Genomic DNA, 20,856 nt, shown 5'->3' on the forward strand with positions numbered 1-20,856 from the left:
GAGCCAGGTGGACGTCTGTCCTGTCTGCGAGTGAAGGTGGTGGCTCTTTCCTCACCCAAAGCTCTACCTACAGTTCACTCTGGACCGGTGCTACCGGGAATTTGGGGGGAGGTGGGAGAGTGTCCATAAGCCCTGCCATTTTGTAAACTCAAGTTGGGAGAAGACATTGTAAAAGGTATTGAAGCGGGGTGAAGCCCTCTTGAGCACCACACACACCATGGTAAGGTGTTGCTTCATCCAGAAAGTAGAAACGCAATTCTGTCACAATTTCTTGGTTCCATCGGGGGGCTGCGGCCAGGTCAGGGGAAGGGGTGTCCAGCCTGGCACCCCAGTCACAGCAGTGCTAGGAAATCAGGAGAAAGGAGAAAGTTCAAGCTGAAATGAAGCGGGGGCCAGGGTGAGAACGGAAATCGGACATCTTCCAATGCCATCTTCAGAGTTACGGTAACTTGCTCCGAGGACCTGTTTCGGGGCCGGGATACCCAGCCCTGCCGGGATTCGGGGTCACTGCTGGCGGCACAGAGCTGCATGTCGTTAGGGCTCCTGTTCCCACCGAAGTCTGGGTGCGGGTTCCTCCCCCATCACGTCTTGGTGCCAATGTTCTGAGGGCAGAGCAGTTTTCTAGTTGATTCTGCTCCATTTTCTGCTGCGCGTTGACATAGTGAGAGTGATACACTCATTCATGACCGCAGAGCAGTCAGGGGGCAGAGTGTCAAACTCCTCAAGGAGGAATGGAGGATGCCAGGCGATTTAAGGTCAGGACTCGCCTACCAACTGAGTCATTAAAATTAGAGTGAACCCCTTGGGAGAGGCGGCGTTTGGGGGAGGAGAGGGACATCTCTGTCCCTGGTGGGCAGGGAGAATTAACATGCAAACACTATCGTAACAGGAAGAAGTGGACCAACAGAGATTCAAGTCAAATTGTTGCTAACTTTTTCTATTTGTAACTTTTCATAATAAAAATTTTGATAAAATTAATTATGCCTAGTCTCTCTCTTGGGGAAAAAAATCTGGTAAAAGTAGGATTTATAGTTTCATAAGTTAAGCACTTTAACTGCATCCCATAGCTGTTTACTCTGGGCAAAAACCTGCTTTGCCCCAAATTATGGAACCCTGATAGCATTTTCCTTCTGAAACTGCACTTATCCGTTAGATCAGTTGTGCTGTTCTCTTGTTCACATCGTCAACCCCTTCCCAAAGCGTCTGCGACTCGGCAGAACTTCATAAAGGACGTACATGCTGTACGAGGGCTGGAAGCAGGTAAGAAAGCAGCCTGGAGGTGGGTATTTTGTCACCTCTGAGCTGGGTTTTTAGGAGAAGTCGTGCATGAATACTGATCAAAACCAACTGTGATGCTCAGTGAGGCGCTAGAAGACTTGCTCCCAACTGGTCTTGAATCTGTAGTAAGGACTTTCTCTTTTTCCCTTTTCTTTCTTAGTCCACTTTCCTATAAATGCTGCAGGAGAAAGAAGTCCCCCGTTTCCAGCCCTCACCTCTGAGGCCCCGCCGCAGACCCCAGGAAGGAGCCGCTGGCCCACCCCGGGAGCCGCCGCGCCCTGCAGACCGGGGTCTGCCCCGCGGCACCGCGCTGTGTGGCTCCAGCGATCTTAATTCTTTGCAAAGACATTCTAACTCTCCAGAGTATTTTTATATAACGTTGGAGAAGGCCTCTGACCCAGCAGTTACAGAGACCAGAGAAGCCGGCTCCATCAGCAGTGCAGGAGGAGCAAACCAGGGATCTGGGAGAAGCGGACAGAAATGGGGTCATCAGTTCTGATCGAGGAGCCAAGGCTTTGGGACAAGTGTTCTGAAGACTCCCGGGAGGACGAAGATTTGGGGGTTCTACAATGAAGACGCTGCGACACACGGACTGAGCCTTGAGCTCCGGGAGCCCCGGTAGCATCGGGGTTGTGGACGTGTTCAGACCTCATTTCGCAAATAAGCACAAATCTGCAGTGTGACCTGAGGAATCAGCTCTGCTATTTATAAAGTCAGGGTGGGTGCTGAGCTGACTTGGGCTGGTTCTGGTCCTCGGTGGTGGACACCTAAGGGCACATACTCTTTACTGAACAAAACCCATGGACTATGATTTCATGGGTCGTAAGATTTTAAGCATAAAGGGATATTTATCTTATACTTGTGAATTCAGTCCTATGGCGGTGCCCCCGGTCAAGAGAGAAAATTATGGAGAGTTCTCATTCAATCTTGACCGTTTCACTTGCTTGGGGAAGTAGCTTCCATTTTAATTGAAAGGAAAGGTCAACTATAGCCAAGCTTAGAACAATTAGCAGAAACTTTTTAAGTGACTTCATAGACATTAATAAGGTATCTGATGTTCCTTTTTTGTTACTGAGACATTTGAAATATGGAGCTTAAATAAAACACGGGCTCTCTTTTTCTGATCTTGTACATGTCTTACGTGGTATATTTTCAGATTCACTGTATACTTTATGCAGAGTCTTTTAATGAATTGTTTTGTGTGGACACCAAAGGAAAACCTGGCCAATAGGAAGGAAACCTCTCTGAGCACCTGTGCGCACGGTGTGTGCCGGTTGAACATGCTCCAGTCCCTGGAGCTGGTCCGAAGGGAGGGTGAGGCTCCTGTTTCCTGACGAAACGAGCCCAGCGCCTTGAGCCTGCGGTGCTGTGTTCTCCCTTCACCCATGTGCTTTCTTGGCATTTCCTTGCTGTAGGATGGCTGTTGTCCCTTGGCACTATCACCTTGAATTGTATTTGGGTTGATACCTTGGTTCTGATAACAATAAAATTTTAAATCGTCAAGAAAAATGAATGTTTGCCCCTTCTCTTCTTTTCGTTTTATTGTAGTTATTTATTTACTTTAGTTCTCACCTGAGGATATGCGTATTGATTTTAGAGAGAGGAGAAGAGGGAGAGAGAAGAGAGAGAGCGAGATGAGAGAGAACATCCATTGGTTGCCTTCCACCTGTGTCCTGACCGGGGATTGAACTCACCACCTTTCGGAATATGGGGTGACACAAGCCGCACTGGCCAGGGCTGACCCTTCCCTTCCTTTTGAACATGTGACCCTGTGAAACTCTTGCCATGTGGCGGTGTATGCTGTGCACCTGGGGAGCCCGTCAGTGATGGAAATTCCGGGGTCCACCTCCAGTTATGTTCGTTGTCCCTTTCCAGGCTCTGGGCACCATTGCTAAACCCGTATGTGACTCAGAATGACATTCGGACTCTCCGCTGGCTGGTTTATGTCACAGTATACAACTCTCTGTTCACGGTCCCCAGTGCTGGCCTGGAGTCAGACTGCCAGTAACAGAGTCCATCCCCATAACAGACTTGGGTCTTGTGACTCACACACATTGCAGCCTCGAAGACCTTCATCCCCGCGCCGGAAGTAAGGGCGGTGAGGATGCGCGCCCAGCTGTCCTTCTCTGACAAGGTCAGTGTGAGGGGGACTTAATGGGGACTTCTTGATGACCTCACAGGCTTCTTAGTCCTACATGCAACTGTTCCTTCTGAGAAAGAGTGAGCTCTCTCGCCTGTTAAGAGTTACCCGGTCTAACATTGGTAGGATGAGCAAAGAACATGAAAACAATGAAAATCAAACAAATTAAGTCAAAGTAAGTACAGAGTTTATTTTCCACAAATGCCATTGCTGTGTTGCCTTATTATTTGCAGAATCCAGCAGTCCGTGGTCAGGAAGAATTTATCCACAATAATACTAAAAAACATTGAGGTTTGGCAGTAGATGGTAGCTGAGTACAGTGTCTTAGTGGGATTACTGTCGATGATTTCTGAGCATGCTCAACTTCCTACCCACGTTCAGCACCGAGAAACATCGATGCTTCCCTCCAGCTCTCATCCAATTAATTGTTTTTCATTGCACTTTCAATCCAAGAGACAAACTTTGAAACACGGACATAGACACCAGGCTTATTGGGGCGTGCACAGCCAAGACCCCAAGAAGTGACTCCTTGTAAGATGTATTTGTCCTTCTCGAAGCAGACCAGGGGCCCTCCACTGTCACCCTGTACAGAAGGAGGGAAAAGCCAGGTGATGATTAAAGCACCATCCTTGTATTATGGGGAGGTCACCCTTCTGTTTCCCGAGTGTAAGTTTTCTCAGTATCTGCACACCTCTTTCCAGAAGAAAGGAATTCATTAACCTTTTATTTGAACATCTGCTGTGCTTAGCAAAGTGTATTCAACAAATCCCTTGTGAACAGTGCCCTCATCCCTTCCTGCCTTCGGGGTTCTCTTAGCGGAGTCACCCCAGGAACCGCTGAGGAGAAGTAGCTATCCTCTGTGCTGCACCCCCTCCCGAGGTCCTGCTGGGAAGGCCACCCCAAGTCCCATCCAGCAGGACTCCCGGAAAGCGAGCTGTGACAGGGACGGCACCTGACCACTCCCTTCCGGCCCATCTAGGACTCCAGGTCCGCAGGGTCATTTGAGATGATCGGCATCAGCATTGAGGACAGACCTGAAGGGTTTCTGGGTGACACTCAGACTGTGGCCTGGGGTTGGCAGATCCTTCCCGAATTTGCTGCTTTGGGTGTAAGGGGCCAAGACAGGCCAGCACGGGAGTGACGATCTCTAGTCCCTTCCTACCTGGCAACTGTCAGCGCCTCCGGTCAGGAGCCCGGCGCAGAGCTCGGTGGGCTTGACTCTCCCGTTCAGGTACTCGAAGCGATTGCACACCTTGTTCTCGATCACCGGCAGCTGCGCCTCCTTGAGGAGGCCAGCACCGAAGGTGCCTGTGTCGGAAAAGGTGACAGGAGCAGTTACTGAACCCGAAACGTGCTCACAAGGAAAATCCAGACTGCAGGGTGGCAAGGACGGTTCCCGTTGGCCCCAGAGACTGGATGAGTCGGTTCCTGATACTACTTAACTCCTGTTGACGCTGGAGAATATAAACATTGCTTAAGATTTCATGGTCCCAAGTCCTGGATTTAGTGATCCGGTCTTCTTTAGGGGTTTGTGTTATTTTTCATTTGTTTTCTCTCTCTCTCTTTCACTATAAAGACTTAATTTTTTTTTTTTTTTGTAAAGAGAGATTGAGAAACATAACTGCTACTATTTGTATGTAATCTCTTTCAGACTTTTTTTTTTGCTACTTAGATTGCACAATTTTATACCCTGATTTTTTCACATTGTATCATAATGACTTTGCTATAATGTTGCAATCTTCATAATTGTCAATTTAAGGGGAAGTGAGTGCTTAATGGGTATGGAGTTCCTCTCCAGGGTGGGGGAAGTGTTTTGGGAACAGTAGTGTTGGTTGCACAACATTGCAAATGTGCAAAAAGCCAGGGAGTGTGCTCTTCAAAATAGTTAAAATAGTAAATGTTACGTGTTTTACCGCAGCATTTAGAAAAGAAAGCTATCATTCCCTGAGAATGAACTTTTCAGGCCCAGGCGCACTCGGTGACATATCGTGTCCGACCCTCCAGCAGTGCTCCAGGAGGGGCGTGGCCGCTCGTCACTCCTGTTGTCCAGTTAAGGAAACGGAGGCTTCGGGTGTGTAGTTCGCCCAAGACCTTCTGGCAAGTGAGCAGAGAAGCTGGGATTCGAACCTGGTTTTGTGGCATTGTCGTCCACATTCTTTACTACCATGATCATTGGCCAATGTTTTTTCCGATGTTCTACATGTATGTTCACATGGTTTATTCATGTTGCTTAATATTTTCATTTGTAGTATAAAAAATTTAAAAAAATTTTTTTTTCTTTATTGATGTTTAGAAAGAGAGAGAGAGAAACATCAATGAGAGAGAGCATTGATTGACTGCCTCCTACATGCCCCCCACTGGGAATTAGGCCCACAACCTGGGTGTGTGCCCTGACTGGGAATCGAACCAGTGACCTCTTGGTGCATGGGTCGACACTCAACCACTGAGCCACACCGGCTGGGCTGTAGTATAAAACAATTTTTTATTACCATGGTTAAAAATATTTTCACTGAGCCCTAGCCAGTTTGGCTTAACAGTTAGAGCGTCAACCGACAGACCAAAGAGTCACGGGTTTGATTCTAGTCAAGTGCATGTACCTCAGCGGCGGTTTGGTCCCGGCCCAGGGTGGGGTCATGCGGGAGGCAACCAATTGATGTCTCTCTCTCTCTCTCTCTCTCTCCCCCCCTCGCTCCCTCCCTCCCTTCTTCCCTCCCTTCCTTCCTTCCTTCCTCTCTCTCCCTCCTACTCTATCTAAAGATAAATGGAAAAATATCCTTAGGTAAGGATTAAAAAAATATTTTTTTCACTGAAATTTGCATGTTCAAAGGCCCATTATCACAGCTATCACAGATTGTGAACTTTTGGAAAGCAAGAACTGAGTTTCTTTATCCCTAGAACTTAATATGTTCTTAAGTGCAAATTCCCAGAAATTACAGACATATTTATAGCTCCCCAAACATCGGCCAAACTATGTTCTCACAGGGCCTGACTGTAAAATATCACTAAAGAAAATGTCACTGCACCGCATCCTGATGGGTATTTAATATTTTTAAAATCTTTGCTAATAGGTGGAAACTGTCTTAGCCCGTTTTCTAATTTATATTCCTTTTATAAGCAGGGAGAGGAAACATTCTCTTGTGTGCCTATTTTACTCATTCTATTTCTTTTTTGGTGAAAAACTGTTTTTTTTTCCTTATGTTGGAAATAGAGCACTGGCAAATCGCCAGAGAAAAGTGTGGGTTTTCCAAATGGACTCACTGGGTGTGCCCCACAAATCGTCCAGTGTCCGTGTCGCCAGCCCAGCTGTCGCCCGTTCTGCAAGAATGTTGCCTTGCAAGCATGGAACGACCAACAGGTGAGGCGCTGTCTCTTCTCCAAAGACCTCGAGTAACTTGGGTGATTGTCTGGAGTTCAGCACACGTGCACTTGATTTGGAGGTGATGGCACTGAACATGACTGCCACTTGGGGGGCAGAGGCTTGTCCCAGCCAGGCCCCTGCAGCGGAGGGCCTGACCTCAGCAGTGATGAGCGGGGGATCACCTGAATGGAGTAGATGTGTGGAGGGAGCAGCCTTCTCAAAAATCAGTTCTCTCGCCTTGGCCGGTTTGGCTCAGTGGTTAGAGCATCAGCCTGCGGACCAAAGAGTCCCGGGTTCGATTCCAGCCAAGGGCACCTACCTTGGTTGCAGTTCATCCCCAGCCCTGGTTGGGATCGTGCGGAAGGCAACTAATCCATGTGTATCTCTCACATCGATGTTTCTCTCTCTCTCTCTCTCTCTTTCCCGCTTCCACTCTGTCTGAAGATAAATGTAAAAATATCCTCAGGTGAGGATTAAAAAAATAAATTAAAAACAAACAAACAACAACAAAAACAAATAGACCCCAAATTAAAAAAAAAAAAAAATCAATTCAGTCAAGTGCCCTGCTCCTGCATCTGCTTTCTGAGCCTGGCAGATGTGCTGAAGGAAGTTGATGTGCTCTGTGCGGACATGCTGCCATCCTGTGGCCAGAGTGAGAATGGCATCTCGGGGCCAGAAGTGACTGGGAGCAGAAGCCCTAGTGGGGCCTTGGAGAGGGGAAGCAGGGCCCCTCAGAGCACTTTGTGATTGCTGATGAAGGGCTGATGGGAATAGGCCCCTCGGCCTCAACACAGGTCTGCCTTGCTCTGGAATATCAAAATCCCAGGAAGTCTGGAGACTGAAGGGGAGAGCGGGAGAATTCTGACCTCGCACCAAGAGGCTGAGACAACTGATTGGTCTGAGGTCATTGTTGACATACAGGAAATTGATCAACATCCTGACTCATGTTTGGTGACTCCTCCTGGTCTAGTGACTCTACTGAGAATCATTTTCTCAGTAGATCTGCCAGTGAGGGAGGCCAGGAGAGACGGGGGAGTCCAGGGCAGGACGGTCTGTGGAAGAGAGTGGGTGCTGGGTGGGACAGACAAACAGCGAGTGGGCTGGGGTGTCGGGTGAGCCTGGGTTCCATCAGGGCTCAGCCACACACGGCTCTGTAATGGTTATTGGTGACGGTGAGTGTGATGATGCTGATGATTGTAGTGATGGAGGTGATGCTAGGAGGTGATGCTAGGAGGGCTAGGAGGTGATGCCAGGATAATGGTGGTGGCGATGTTGACGATGGTCATGGTGGTGATGATGGTGATGCTGATGGTTGCGGTGGTGATGGTGGGGGTTGTATAAGCACAGGAGCTGCTGAATACCATCTCCGAAGCACTGAGCACGCCATATGCATTGTCCCAATGCTCACAATGACTTTATAAGATGGTACCGCTGAGGACACAGGCTCAGAGAGATTAAATAACTTCCTGATAGCACATGGATGAAGGTGGACCCAGAACGCACATTCAGACCCACACGATTTTAGTCCCTGCTCTATTCAGCCAGCAGGCTCTGCAGCTCACTAAAACGTTCTTTTTCTTCTTTTTCTTGCTTAATCCAATTTGCATTGGATTACTGATTCTTGCTAGAGAGAGTCACGTGGGAATGACTGTACTCCCTGGCATTAGCAAGACATAGCTGTGCCCAGTGCTTCATCCGCACCTGCTCGTTGGTTCCCCTACAGGGGTCCTGCAGCCCATTTTCCAGTTGAGGAAACAAGTTCAAAAAGAGTCTGTGACTTTCCTAAGTACGTGAAGCTGACCAGTGGGAGCCAGGGTCCCGACTCGGGTCTGTCTGCCTCATTGACCATCCAACCACCCTGCTCCTCCTTGGAGCCTCGGGGCCTTCATTTGAACTCACAGGGATTTGTGGCATCTACTTTTTTTTTTAAATGCAAAGTGTGGACCCGCTTGGCACATCCATAGCGACATTTCATTGGCCAACTTTACCTTTACTTCTCAATGTTCACAGGCTCCAAGGGCAGAAAGGGGGCCCGAGGGTCACCCAGGAGGTGAGGTTGGAGGACGGCAGGGCAAGTGCAGAGAGGAGGACATGTTTGAAGTGCCCGAGACCGGGAGTTTTCACCCTGTTCTGGAGCTGCGTCCCCTTCCTTCACACGAGCGTGTGCAAAAGGCTGACGGGGACAACGCTGTTTGGAAACGCATCTGACGGAGGAGGGCTTAGATGCCAAGTGGTACAGGGGAAAGGGGACTTGTCCGTTTGCCCAGCGAGAGGCAGAGCCGGAACTGTATTCCGGGACTCTTGGCTCATCTACACTGCTGAGAAACAGACAGACACCTGAGTCTCACCTGTTCCGGGCCTGAGTCTGATGATCGGGATTATTATCAGGGCATATACGGCGAGGAGACAGGGCCCCAGTGCGGGATGTGGTCATTATCAGGGCATATACTGCGAGGACACAGGGCCCCAGTGCGGGATGTGGTCATTATCAGGGCATATACTGCGAGGAGACAGGGCCCCAGTGCAGGCTGTGGTCATTATCAGGGCATATACTGCGAGGACACAGGGCCCCAGTGCGGGATGTGGTCATTATCAGGGCATATACTGCGAGGAGACAGAGCCCCCAGTGTGGGATGTGGTCATTATCAGGGCATATACTGCGAGGAGACAGAGCCCCCAGTGTGGGATGTGGTCATTATCAGGGCATATACTGTGAGGAGACAGGCCCCCAGTGTGGGATGTGGTCATTATCCGGGCATATACTGCGAGGACACAGGCCCCAGTGCGGGATGTGGTCATTATCAGGGCATATACTGCGAGGAGACAGGGCCCCAGGGTAGGACAGGTGCTAATACAGGACCCTACATAAGCATTTCTCTTCTCACCCTCACTCCATCAACCAACATCAAATATCTAGTGGAACTTTGACCTTTTCTTTTTCCCAGCGGTCTGCCCTACCCCCAACCCATTCTCAGTCTGTCCTACCCCCAACCCACTGTCAGTCTGTCCTATCCCCAACCCACTGTCAGCCTGTCCTACCCCCAACCCACTGTCAGTCTGTCCTACCCCCAACCCACTGTCAGCCTGTCCTACCCCCAACCCACTGTCAGCCTGTCCTACCCCCAACCCACTGTCAGTCTGTCCGACCCCCAACCCACTGTCAGTCTGTCCTACCCCCAACCCACTGTCAGCCTGTCCTACCCCCAACCCACTGTCAGTCTGTCCTACCCCCAACCCATTGTCAGCCTGTCCTACCCCCAACCCACTGTCAGTCTGTCCTACCCCCAACCCACTGTCAGCCTGTCCTACCCCCAACCCACTGTCAGTCTGTCCTACCCCCAACCCACTGTCAGCCTGTCCTACCCCCAACCCACTGTCAGTCTGTCCTACCCCCAACCCATTGTCAGCCTGTCCTACCCCCAACCCACTGTCAGTCTGTCCTACCCCCAACCCACTGTCAGCCTGTCCTACCCCCAACCCACTGTCAGTCTGTCCGACCCCCAACCCACTGTCAGTCTGTCCTACCCCCAACCCATTATCAGTCTGTCCTACCCCTGACAGTCTCTCCACACCTACATCAGACACGTAGGGTATTTGGGGAGATGAGTTGCAGTATAATTCTAGTTGTCACACACCTTGCTTGGGAGCTCAGTATGGATAACTTCACATGGACAACAATCTAACATCCTTCATTTATAGGCTTGTGTCAAACCCGACTTACCTGGGGATGCAATGGCAACCCAGAAGGTGTGGGCTGAGAAAGAGACCCAAAGAAACTCCCCTCCCCTGGCCCACGTCCTGGGTGAGACACAAGCAGGTGCCCAGACAAAGTCAGGAAGGGAGGGGACCTTCCAAATGCTCATTTTCTCATGTAGGCTGTAGGTCAAAGCGAATTCATTAACTGAGTCACAGAATCTGTCTCACCTTGGGTTTCGCCCCAGCCAGTGATGTAGCACACGGTCCGGTCCGCGACCACGTAATTTGGGGATGGCAGACAAGCCGGGATGACCTTGTCAGTGATGATGGCAGGGCTGCAAGGACATCAAGCGTGACATCTGACTGCCTGTGAGGAGGCGCCTGCATCCCTCAGTCGGGCACCCACCACAAGATGCCACCCGCTCCAAAGCCCAGAGCCCTTCAAGCTGGCACTGCCTCACACTGGCACAGTACCACATACACAGCTTTTCACCCTCACGTTCGTTGGTGGGATCTTATGAGCTAAACAAATGGAACGTTTTGTTAAAAAGGCGCCCGCTGTGGACGGGAAACCAGACGTGGCGGTAGGGACAAGAGACTGGCTTTCCCATCACCCTATGTGCTCCCGCAGCTCCGCACGAGGGCTGCTCTCAAGGACGTAACGAGGCGTCCACCGCGGTGGCCCAGCCCGCGGAAAGGCTGCCTCAGGCGTTCGTGCAGCAAATACGTCCTGTGACCGTGAGCAGGTCGCCCATCTTTGGGTCCTCAGTTTCCTCATCTGACTGTTTCAACACCATGGTGATCGGAATCCAATCAAATGCTTGCTACCAAGTGAAAGAGGATGGGAACGATTTGCATCAGCGTGCCATCGAGGCCCAGGGCGTCTTAAACATTAGGACTCTCGTTTTCAGACCTGGTTGTGTTTTAGCAAGTTCAAGAGGAAAACAGACTGGAGAAGAGAAATGCCCTCATCCAACTAAAAACCATCACGGCCGCCAACTTCACAGCAGACACATCCTCTTGGAGTCACCAGAATAGATCCAGCCTCTGACATGGGGTGACCCACAGACGTCACTCTACAGGCCCCCCTCGTGAAACACCAGTGTTTTAGACTCTTGGGGTGCGCAGGCCTGGAGCAGGTAAACATACCAGTCTAAAGCTCAAACGTACCAGTCTAGCAGAGAACACTCTCAGAACCCCAAATCTGAAGTCACCTGTTCAAGCTACCAGCACCCCCCCATGGCCCTCGGGGACCCTGGGAAAGGAGGGGTACCGAGCTCCTTTTTTAGGCTAAGCCAAGAAGGCCTTTCGTTCCTTCTGAGAGAGTCCAAACATTCCCCCGAAGACAGTCCTCATTACTGCCGCAGAGCACCCGTGAAGTCGTCTGACCAGGCCAGACCTGGCCCATCGCCCCGTCCCCTGGAACCCATCAGACGTGGCTGATGTGCTCGGAGTGCGTTGGTGACCGTCCCAAACCAGCCTGCTCTCAAAAGAGCTGCCTGTTTACTTAGCGTTTACACTGGGACCAGCTTCCGGCCACCTGCTGACTTAGTGGCGGAGCACACGTGTCCCCTGGTCAGGCTCAACGTGAAAGCATCACTTAGCAGGACAGGGAAAGGCGGAGCTAGGAAGAAGAATGTGTCTCTGCGACTTATGGTCTTTGGGGGCTTTGACACACAGAGTCTCCCTCCGTGGCCCCAAACACTGTCACACGGAGGGGAGGCTTGTCAGCCGGGCTGCTTGAGTGATTCTCTGATTGGGGATGTGTGTTAGCTGACACTGAAGTCCAGGGAGAGACTTTTAGGGGGAACCGTGTACCTCATGTTTTCGTTCACTCTTTTCCCACCTGAGGAAACAGTCCTGGTGCTTCTGTCAGGACCCCACAGCCAGCGTGCGGCAGAACGGGGTGGGGGCTTCTCACCTGGCCATCCCTGCTCTTCCCCAAAGGTCCCCGACAGCCCCCACAGCGCTGTTAGGGCTCGTGAAAGCCAGGCAGAAGCCGCAGTGGGCACTCGGGGGGCGTGCACGGGGGCACGGGTACCTGCTCAGCTTCAGCAGCGCGATATCCTCCCGGGTGGGCTCCAGCAGTATCTTTGCCACTTCTATCTCCTGAATATCTGGTTCCAGGTTCCTTTCTCGGTGAGCACCCAGGATGACCTTGTATGACGACGGCCTTGAGGACCTAGAAAAGATGGTGGCATTTGCAGCAAGTCACAGGCCAGCTCTTCATGGGGTGTCCTTCGGAGCCATCCACCCAGACACCTGGCTCTCCAGTCTCCTCTGAGTGCAAGAAAGAAGGACCTGACGGACTGAGCCTGGCCATTGGGGAGTGTCCTCGGGCACACTGTGGGCAATAAAACCAGCACTGAAGTCAGCGCTTGTCAGGGGGACCGGGGGCCGAGGCCCATGGCCAGGTGTGACTCTCTCCAGCTACCATCCCCCCTGAGCTGGGTCTTTCTTCTTTGTTTCCCTCTGAGAATGCTCCAGTCCTCTCCCATTCAATGGCCCCGGCAACTCTGCCTCGGGCTTGTCCACTCCCTGGCCCCTAGCATCACTGCCGTAGGAGAAAGGACGGGGGGGGGGGCGGGGAGGGGCACAGGAAAGGACACAGGCAGAAAGTCCCTGGACATACCTCTCCAGGCAGTGGGCTGCAGTCAGCACCCACTCCGGGGCGATCAGGGTGCCTCCGCAGAAATGCATCCTCATTCTAGGAGGAAACGTGGAGAGTTCAGTTCAGATCTGACGATTTGTCTGCAGGAAGCCAGGAAGAGATGTTCCCTCAACTTCGATGATGTTGACATTCCCAAAGGAAAGGCCATGAGCCCGTGGCCAGGATGGTGGGGCTGGGGGCTGGGGGGCTGTGCCTCAGTTGGGGATTTTCCAGCAGGTTCCATCCACAGCACTCGTGAGGGTGGAGGGGGAGGCTCGGGGACAGCCCGTCCACGGGAGAGCAAACCCCGTCACGCGACATGAAGCCTGCCCATGGCTTTGACTGGTCAGGCCTGGGCCTGAACAGAAGGGACCGGGCAAAACCCACCCCCTTTCAGTTTCTTCCTTTCTTCTGGACGAGATCTAGGCAGGACCTGAGGCGTGGTCCTTCAGGCAGTCAGATGGGATCCTGAATAGCTGTGGTTCGCGCGAGTCTGCTGCTTTTCCCGAGAACATCCCTTTCCGGGAGGTGGCTCCTAAATCACTCACTTCATAGGATGTTTAGGCCCATGGCAGCTCGTGCAAGTGGGCTGAGCCGCCCCGGAGCAGGTCAGAATGAGCCGAGCACAAGCCGTAAGGGCGCGGCAGCGGGCAAGTCGGTGGCCAGCCAGGGACAGCCCGCAGCGCAGGCGGGAAAAGGAGGAATTTGAAAGCGGTGGAAGCCGAAGGCTGGCCAGAGAGGAGGAGCCGGCGCCGCAGCAGAGCGAGGCAGGCTGGACTCGACTTTATCGGTGGTGCCTGGAAGGCTGGCAGGTGCCGGCTGGCACCCAAGCGCAGGTCCTGGTGCGGAAATGAGACGAGGAAGCAGAGCACACCAGGAGGTCACTGTGCCTCGCCTGTGCCTTTCGTGAGACACCAGGAGACCTGAGCTCGCGACAGGCAGATGCCGCTAGTGACAACCCCAACCGCCCCGGGTTCTGTCGGATCAGAACCGATCGCTCTTGTTTACGGTGAGCATGAACCACCGACACGAAAGCAGAAGCATAGGAGAATGGGTGGGCTCCCTCTGAATGAAATTCAATAAAATCCGTGTCTGTGATAGACTGTTGGTAACCAGGTCTTCGTTGCTCACCAGGTGTCATCTTTCTAAAACTGCCTTTCTCTTCGCTTTGCGAGGAGACCACGGGTAACTGTATAAACCCTCCAGGTGTCCTCAGGACTTTCCCAGAAGTGCTGGGACTTTTGAATTGTGGCATCTGCACACATGGATGATAGCTGCCCGGATCAAGACAAAGATTTTGGTTCCGGCTATTTTCAAAGCAGAGAACCTAAAAATTTAATTTTTTTATTTTTATAGTTTTCCTTCCTCCCGAGGAGAGAATGCAGGGGCGGGTGCTGAGACCCGAGCTGGGGATTTGGTGCCAATGTCGAAAGGTTTGGCGGGGCTCACGCAGAAGGGTGGGATACATCGTTTCTAGAAAGGCTGTTACCTTGTTCTAAGACTGACTTGCCACGGCCAGGAATGTGCTTTGGCCACACACCCACCTACGACCCTTCCAGGACATTTCTTCGGCTCCACCTTGGGCTTTCCACAATCAAATGACGAGGACACTGTGGCACAGGAAAAAGAGACGCATTGGAAGAAGGGAAAGGTACTGATTCTGTCCTACAACTCAAGATAAATTAGTGGCTCGTGGCCAAAGCACTGACCTTTTGACATCTCAAAGCCCCAACTAATAGAGGCCTGGACACACGGGGCAGACTGACAGCTGTCAGAGGGGAGGGGTTTGGGGAACCGGATTGACGAAGGTGAAGGGATAGAGCAGAAAACATGTATACACGACACACAGACACGGACGACAGTGTGAGGGCCGGGGGGAAGGGAGTGAGGGCAGGTGGAGGTGGACAAAGGAGGGCGAAATGGGGACAGAAGGAGACTCCGCTCGGGGCGATGGGCACACGACACAGTGTGCAGATGATGTGTTATTGAGTTGTACACTTGAAACCTGTGTGGTTTTGCAAACCAATGTCACCCCAATAAATTCAATTTTATTATTTTTTATTTATTTATTTATTTTTATCCTCACTCAAGGACATTTTTCCATTTTTTGTTCAGGTAGAGTGGGAGGGAGAGAGAGAGGAACAGAGAGAGAGAAAAAAACATCGATGTGAAAGGGACACATCGAGTGGCTGCCACCCGCACGACCCAACCAGGGCCGGGGACAAATTGCAACCGAGGTACGTGCCCTTAGCGGGAACTGAACCCGGGTCTCTCTGGACCACAAGCCGATGCTCTAACCTCTGAGCCAAACCAGCCAGGGCAATAAATTCAATTTTAAAAAGAAAGAAAAGTAAAGAAGGCTCTTAAACAATTTGAAACGTTAAAAAAGAAAAAGATAAGTATGTTTTGGAATACTTTTTTCTGAGTTGTCAAAGTAGTAGACAACACAGAACCTTCTCCTTTCAAGAAAAGACAAGTACTTTTTAAATTACGTTGGGGGGAAGTGATTAAGTAAACTGGCAGCGGTGGGCACGACAATGACAGCTTGTCTGCGAGGCCCTGGCGGGCGTGGTTCACCTGGTCCTATCTCAGGCAGCGTGCCCTTTCTCCACCACAGCCACCACTGGGCCATGGAGGGTGGGCAGAAAACCACAGCTGTCAGCCCCGTTCACAGGCAAGACGGGTATTTTAAAACGGGAATCTCTGTGTGCACATGTGTACACATGTGGGGGTGTGTGACTGTATATGACAAGATCATCTGTCCTAGGCTGAAATACTGCCGGCTCCCCGCCAGCTTCAGGACCGCTCTTCTGGGGAGCCTCCCAAGGTCACCCAAGGTCCCGGAGTTAGCACATCTCCTGCCTGTGCTGTTCACCTCCTACCTGCTTCCCCTCTCCACGGAGCCTGCGGGGGTCCCGGAGAATAAGGTCAGTGCCATCCTGGGGAGCACCCACTCGTGCCCAGGGAAGTTCAGGTTCAGAAAATGCTTCTCTGTTGCCTGGCGCCCATTGCGATCTTCAGACGCGTGAGTGTAAGTCATTGTTCGTAAGGGTGCTGCAGGTGCATTTCTTTCCGCCCGACCCAGAGCTTCTACCCGCCATGACCCGGGAGCCTGGATCTTCCAAAGATCTTTCCCTTTGTCGTGGCCTCTATATAGAGAAGCCTTTCTCCCCGAGGAAGCTGCGGTGCGATGAAACCTGCGCTCTGACGCTGAGCCGAACGCCCGCTGTGGTCCGCACAGAGCAGACGTGTGCGTTGGCCCCGAGAGGGGCCGGCACCTCGCGCCCGGAGAGCGCCGCAGCCTTCTCTTCGTTTTCACTCACTTATTGTCTGTGCTGAATGTGTCGGTGGAGCTGAAATGCGCTATTAAAATCACTCAACAGCCCTGGCCGGTTTGGCTCAGCGGTTAGAGCGTCGGCCTGCGGTCTGGAGAGACCCGGGTTCGGTTCCCGCTAGGGGCACGTACTTCGGTTGCAGTTTGTCCCCGGCCCTGGTTGGTTGTGCGGGTGGCAGCCACTCGATGTGTCCCTTTCACGTCGATGTTTCTCTCTCTCTCTCCCTTCCTCTCTCTCCCTCCCACTCTATCTGTACAAAAAAAAAAAAAATGGAAAATATCCTCGGGTGAGGATAAAAAAAAAAAATCACTCAACAAATAGATGTATAATTTAAAATGAATGAATATAACTAAATAAAAAATGTTTAAGGTGGGTATCCTTCCCTTTAAAAAAAATTTTTTTTTTTAAATTCTCACCCAAGGATCTTTTTACATTTATCTTCAGACAGAGTGGGAGGGAGAGAGAGAGAGAAACAGAGAGAGAGGGAGGGAGAGGAAGGGGGGGGAGGGAGGGAGAGGCAGAGGGAAACATCCATGTGAGAGAGACACATCGATTGGTTGCCACCCACACGACCCCAACTGGGGCCAGGGACGAACTGTAACCAAGGCCTGTGCCCTTGACTAGAATCGAACCTGGGACTCTCTGGTCCGCAGGCCGGCGTTCTAACCGCTGAGCCAAACCGGCCAGGGCTCTCCTTCCATTTTTAAATATCTCAAATGCCGGTCTTCAGGTGGCTCTGCCGCCAGACCTCCCCGCCAGCCCGGGTCCCTCCGGGTGGCACAGGCCAGCGGGAACATGCTGTGCCAAGGGGAAGGCCGGGCTGACCGGCGACCAGGACAGACTGTGCTGAGACGGGTCCAAACCAAAGTGGCTTCCATGGGCCTCCAGACCTGCCCATGGATTTATTCCCCCAGACTTTCCAGCACGAACGTCGACCAAGCCTCTGCTCCTGATAGAGTGTCAGGGAAAGGAGACGGGCCTGGCCAGCTTTCTCTGGGTCACGTGGGTGTGCGCAGTGGGTGAAGAGTCCTCCTGCGACGAAGGAGGCCGGGGCTGAGTGAGGACTGAGCCGCCTTGCCTTAAATTCTTAGGATGCTGCTCTAGGTTTCCAGCGCACATTATGCGCACGGCTGTCACCTGCTGTTAGCATGGTCTTTCTTACCCCTCAGCGGCTGAGAGGGAAAGTTTCCCATCTGGGTGACTTTACATCTGTTTTTCCTGCATCCCAAGCTTGACATTGGAGAAGTCAGTGGACACACTACACGCCTGGTCCGATGGCCCCTAAGCCTGCTCTTTGGGGGGGGGTGCATCTACGTTAAGGCGGGGGGGCTCCCTCACAAGAGGGGCCTCAGTAGGACAGACCCAGAGGCCCGTGATGGAGAGGGGCTGGGGCGGGGCAGCCCAGCTGAAATGCTCGGGTCCCAGGCCCTTCTCTCTCAGATCCATATTAAGGAGATGAGGCTGCACGTATATGAGAAGTCAGTTCCTTGCAAAAAAGAAAATGGCTTACCACACTGAGGGACATCGCAGTAGTCATAAAGTTTTTTGGGATCCGTCGTGTAGCACCAGGGACCGTTGTCATCCCCGTCAGGGTTCCGGCAGTACTGAAAAAAGGACAGGTGTGTACGGAGCGGTGCACACGGGCAGGAGAGGGGCCTGAGGCACAGGCATGTCCTGCCGTCCTTGGAAGGTGGACAGCAAGTGCTCCTTCTTTGGGGGGAGGGGAGACTTTAGGGTGCTCTGACTTGTTCCATTGGTCATGTCTCCTTGTTCAAAAGGAGCTCCTACCGTGAGCTCCCCCTCCCGCCCCCCACTGCCCCGAGGGAGCGTAAGGCCTCTGAGGGGACTTAACGTAGAGAATATAGAAGGGGACACTTCTGTCAGGGGAGGCCTGAGAGACCCAGCGGGAGAGGATCAAGGGACATAACTGGCTCATTCAGCAGCCTCCTGCCCCGTGCAGCCTGCCTGCTGGCGGTTCCGAAAGGTTTATTCCCGTGGGCTGTGCCCCCTCCCAAGCCAGGCAAAGCTATGTCCTCCTAGTCCTTCCTGTACACACCCACAAAGTAAACCAGAACGTGAGAGACGGGGGTCCTACTGTGTGGCACCCCAACGGCCCATCCACTTTTTTCTTTTTTGAAAAGTCTGACTGAAGTGTCCTGAATCACCACTGATCACCAGGATCGAGAGGGCAATCGCTGGAGACTAGGAACAGCCCCCAAGGAAGCTCCCCCGCGGCAGCCCGGGGCCCTGTGCTCGTGGTGCCGCTGCTGTCCCGCCGCAGGCCCGGTGCCCGGGGCTCTCCTGGTCCCTCCTCCACCCACACCAAAGGTCGGTCCAGGCTGACTCGCCGGGACCTAGATCCAATTCCGTCTGCAAAGACTGGTCAGCAAAAGGCGAGACGGAGTCCCTTCAAAGCGGCTTACGTTTTTGTCCAGACCGGCTTGTGGATTTGTCTTGGGAGTGAAAATGCTGTGTCTGTGGGGCTCCTGGGCAGCCCAGCCCTGGCACGTGGTGCCAGCCACAGTGGTGGCCCTGGTGCCCCGATACGCCTTCCCGTTGCCAAACATGCAGTCTGTGGGCAAGAGAGGGGCCGGTCAGGCGGCGGAGACGGGGCGCGAAGGGGCGGCGGCGGCGGGAGGCTTCCCCGGACCGGCTCTGTGGTCTCCCGAGCCCACTGTGCACGCTGCCTGCTGGACGAGCCCCCCGACAGCTATGGGCTTGGGCAGTCCCAGGTCGAGCAGGCGTTGGGATGGGGATGTGGGCCAGGACACTGAGAGTCGATGTCCCACAAGCTGAGGGTGAGCCGGCGCACCCGGAGGGGCTGCGGGAGGCGGAGCTGCCGTGAGCTTAGCGGCTCTCAGACCCCACGCTGTCCCCAAGGCGGGTCCACAGCGCACCCTGGACGGGCTTTCTGGAAAACCCGATTTGGCTAGAGCTGTGCTTGGAGTCCCCACCCTCTGGCGTGAAAAGGGTAGCAGAGATGACTTGGCACACCTTCCCCAAGCTCGTCCCTCATCTCAGACTTGGGAATGGGGCTCCCACAGGAGCCCCAGGGAATCTGACGTGCATCACGTGTGTGTGTGTGGGGGGGGGGGTGTACCGGTGCCCTGATGGCCACTCGGAAAACCCAAAAAGCAAAAGCTGGGCCAGGGGGCTTCACTGCCGAGGAAGGGGCCCTGTGCTGGGAAGCCTGCACCCCGACAATTGCCGGGACCAGGGTATGTGGGTTACCCATGCACTAAATGCAGGGAGAACCACGTGGGGTCACCTCCTGTCCTATCCAGGAGGGACACCCAGGTGGGGCTCAGGGGAAGGAGAGGCGGGCTCACCCGGGTCCCAGGAGGAGCGCTGTGGAGAAGCCACGCTAACCTGGGGAAGCAGGGAGTCTGCTTCACACCCACTGCTCATTCTAACCACTGCTGTCGGGGGAGTTTGAATGATCGAAAGCGATCAGACAGGCCACGGACCCCTGGGCTTTCACGCTGGGGCAGGAGGAGAGCGAACGCTGTGTCCCCCACCTGCGAGGGGACAGAGTGGGTGCCACCTGGCAGCCACAGGGCCGGTGTTCCGCCGCCACGGCGACAGCCCAAGGGCCAGGGAAGCAAGGAGGAGGGAGGACTGCTTTCGGCTCCGGCCTCCGATGACAACCTCACTCACGTTCAGGCCCAGTAGCTGTTCCAGCCACACAGCCACTGCGCAAGTGCTCACCGGACACATCACTGGCCTGCCTGCCTAGCACGCCGAATGCAGTATATCCAAAGGCAAATTCATCCTTCCTCTCCCTCCATGGGGGAGGCAGGGACTTGCTTTTCTAGCATGTCCTGTTTCAGCTCATGCTGCCATTATCAACCTCTCCATCCACCCAGGCTCACCATTTCATCCATTGTCACACCAATTGGTGTTCAGGTCCGCCAGCAACAGCAGTCTGCCCCACCCCCAGCCCCAAGGTGGCAGGAGAGGTTCCCTTCCACGTGCATTCAAGTCCCCAGAGCAGCGACGCCTCTGCCTTCATCAGCTTCCCCGTCCTTCCTCCCAGCGCCCACGCGCACAGGTGTCGCCGCCAGCATCTCACCTGATTGCAAAGAGCTCTCTGTAGTGACAACGTGGGTTTCGGGCGGAGCGTTTGTGACAGTCACTTGTGTTGCTGAGCATTTTTTCAGGTTGCAGAACTCCCACCGGACCTGCGGGTCGGTGGTGTAACACCAAGGGCCTTTGTCGGCATCCGGGTTCCTGCAGTAGTTCATGGTCAAGCCTCTGTGAATTCCACGAGAGCGCGCGTGAGTGGCGGGAGAATCCTCGGGGCACCCCAGCACCCTCTGAATTTTGTTTTAACAAAGTCATTTTGTTTTTTTTTAATAAGAGAGAGTTTATTTAGAAAGTCACAGAGGTAGAAGTGAGC

At 53.1% G+C, this 20,856-nt stretch overlaps 2 protein-coding genes across 2 annotated transcripts in view; one reads left to right on the forward strand and one right to left on the reverse strand.

Annotated features, from left to right (window-relative positions):
- Window positions 1-2,771, forward strand: part of SLC22A3 (solute carrier family 22 member 3) — a 95,769-nt gene extending 92,998 nt beyond the window's left edge. Inside the window, exon 11 of the mRNA XM_036248564.1 lies at window positions 1,439-2,771. Within this exon, the coding sequence (XP_036104457.1) occupies window positions 1,439-1,499 (61 nt within the window). The 3' untranslated portion in view covers window positions 1,500-2,771. The remainder of the gene's footprint in view (window positions 1-1,438) is intronic.
- A 1,068-nt stretch (window positions 2,772-3,839) lies between these two features.
- PLG (plasminogen) overlaps window positions 3,840-20,856 on the reverse strand; it is a 41,314-nt gene continuing 24,297 nt past the window's right edge. Inside the window, exons 11-19 of the mRNA XM_036249013.1 lie at window positions 20,530-20,711; window positions 18,881-19,029; window positions 17,968-18,061; window positions 14,612-14,732; window positions 13,105-13,179; window positions 12,514-12,654; window positions 10,701-10,807; window positions 4,581-4,726; window positions 3,840-4,001 (exon numbers count right to left, since the gene is read on the reverse strand). Coding sequence (XP_036104906.1) covers window positions 3,840-4,001; window positions 4,581-4,726; window positions 10,701-10,807; window positions 12,514-12,654; window positions 13,105-13,179; window positions 14,612-14,732; window positions 17,968-18,061; window positions 18,881-19,029; window positions 20,530-20,711 — 1,177 coding nt within the window. The remainder of the gene's footprint in view (window positions 4,002-4,580; window positions 4,727-10,700; window positions 10,808-12,513; window positions 12,655-13,104; window positions 13,180-14,611; window positions 14,733-17,967; window positions 18,062-18,880; window positions 19,030-20,529; window positions 20,712-20,856) is intronic.

This window comes from Molossus molossus, unplaced genomic scaffold, assembly GCF_014108415.1.
Source record: "Molossus molossus isolate mMolMol1 unplaced genomic scaffold, mMolMol1.p scaffold_m16_p_8, whole genome shotgun sequence".
Lineage (NCBI taxonomy): Eukaryota > Metazoa > Chordata > Mammalia > Chiroptera > Molossidae > Molossus > Molossus molossus.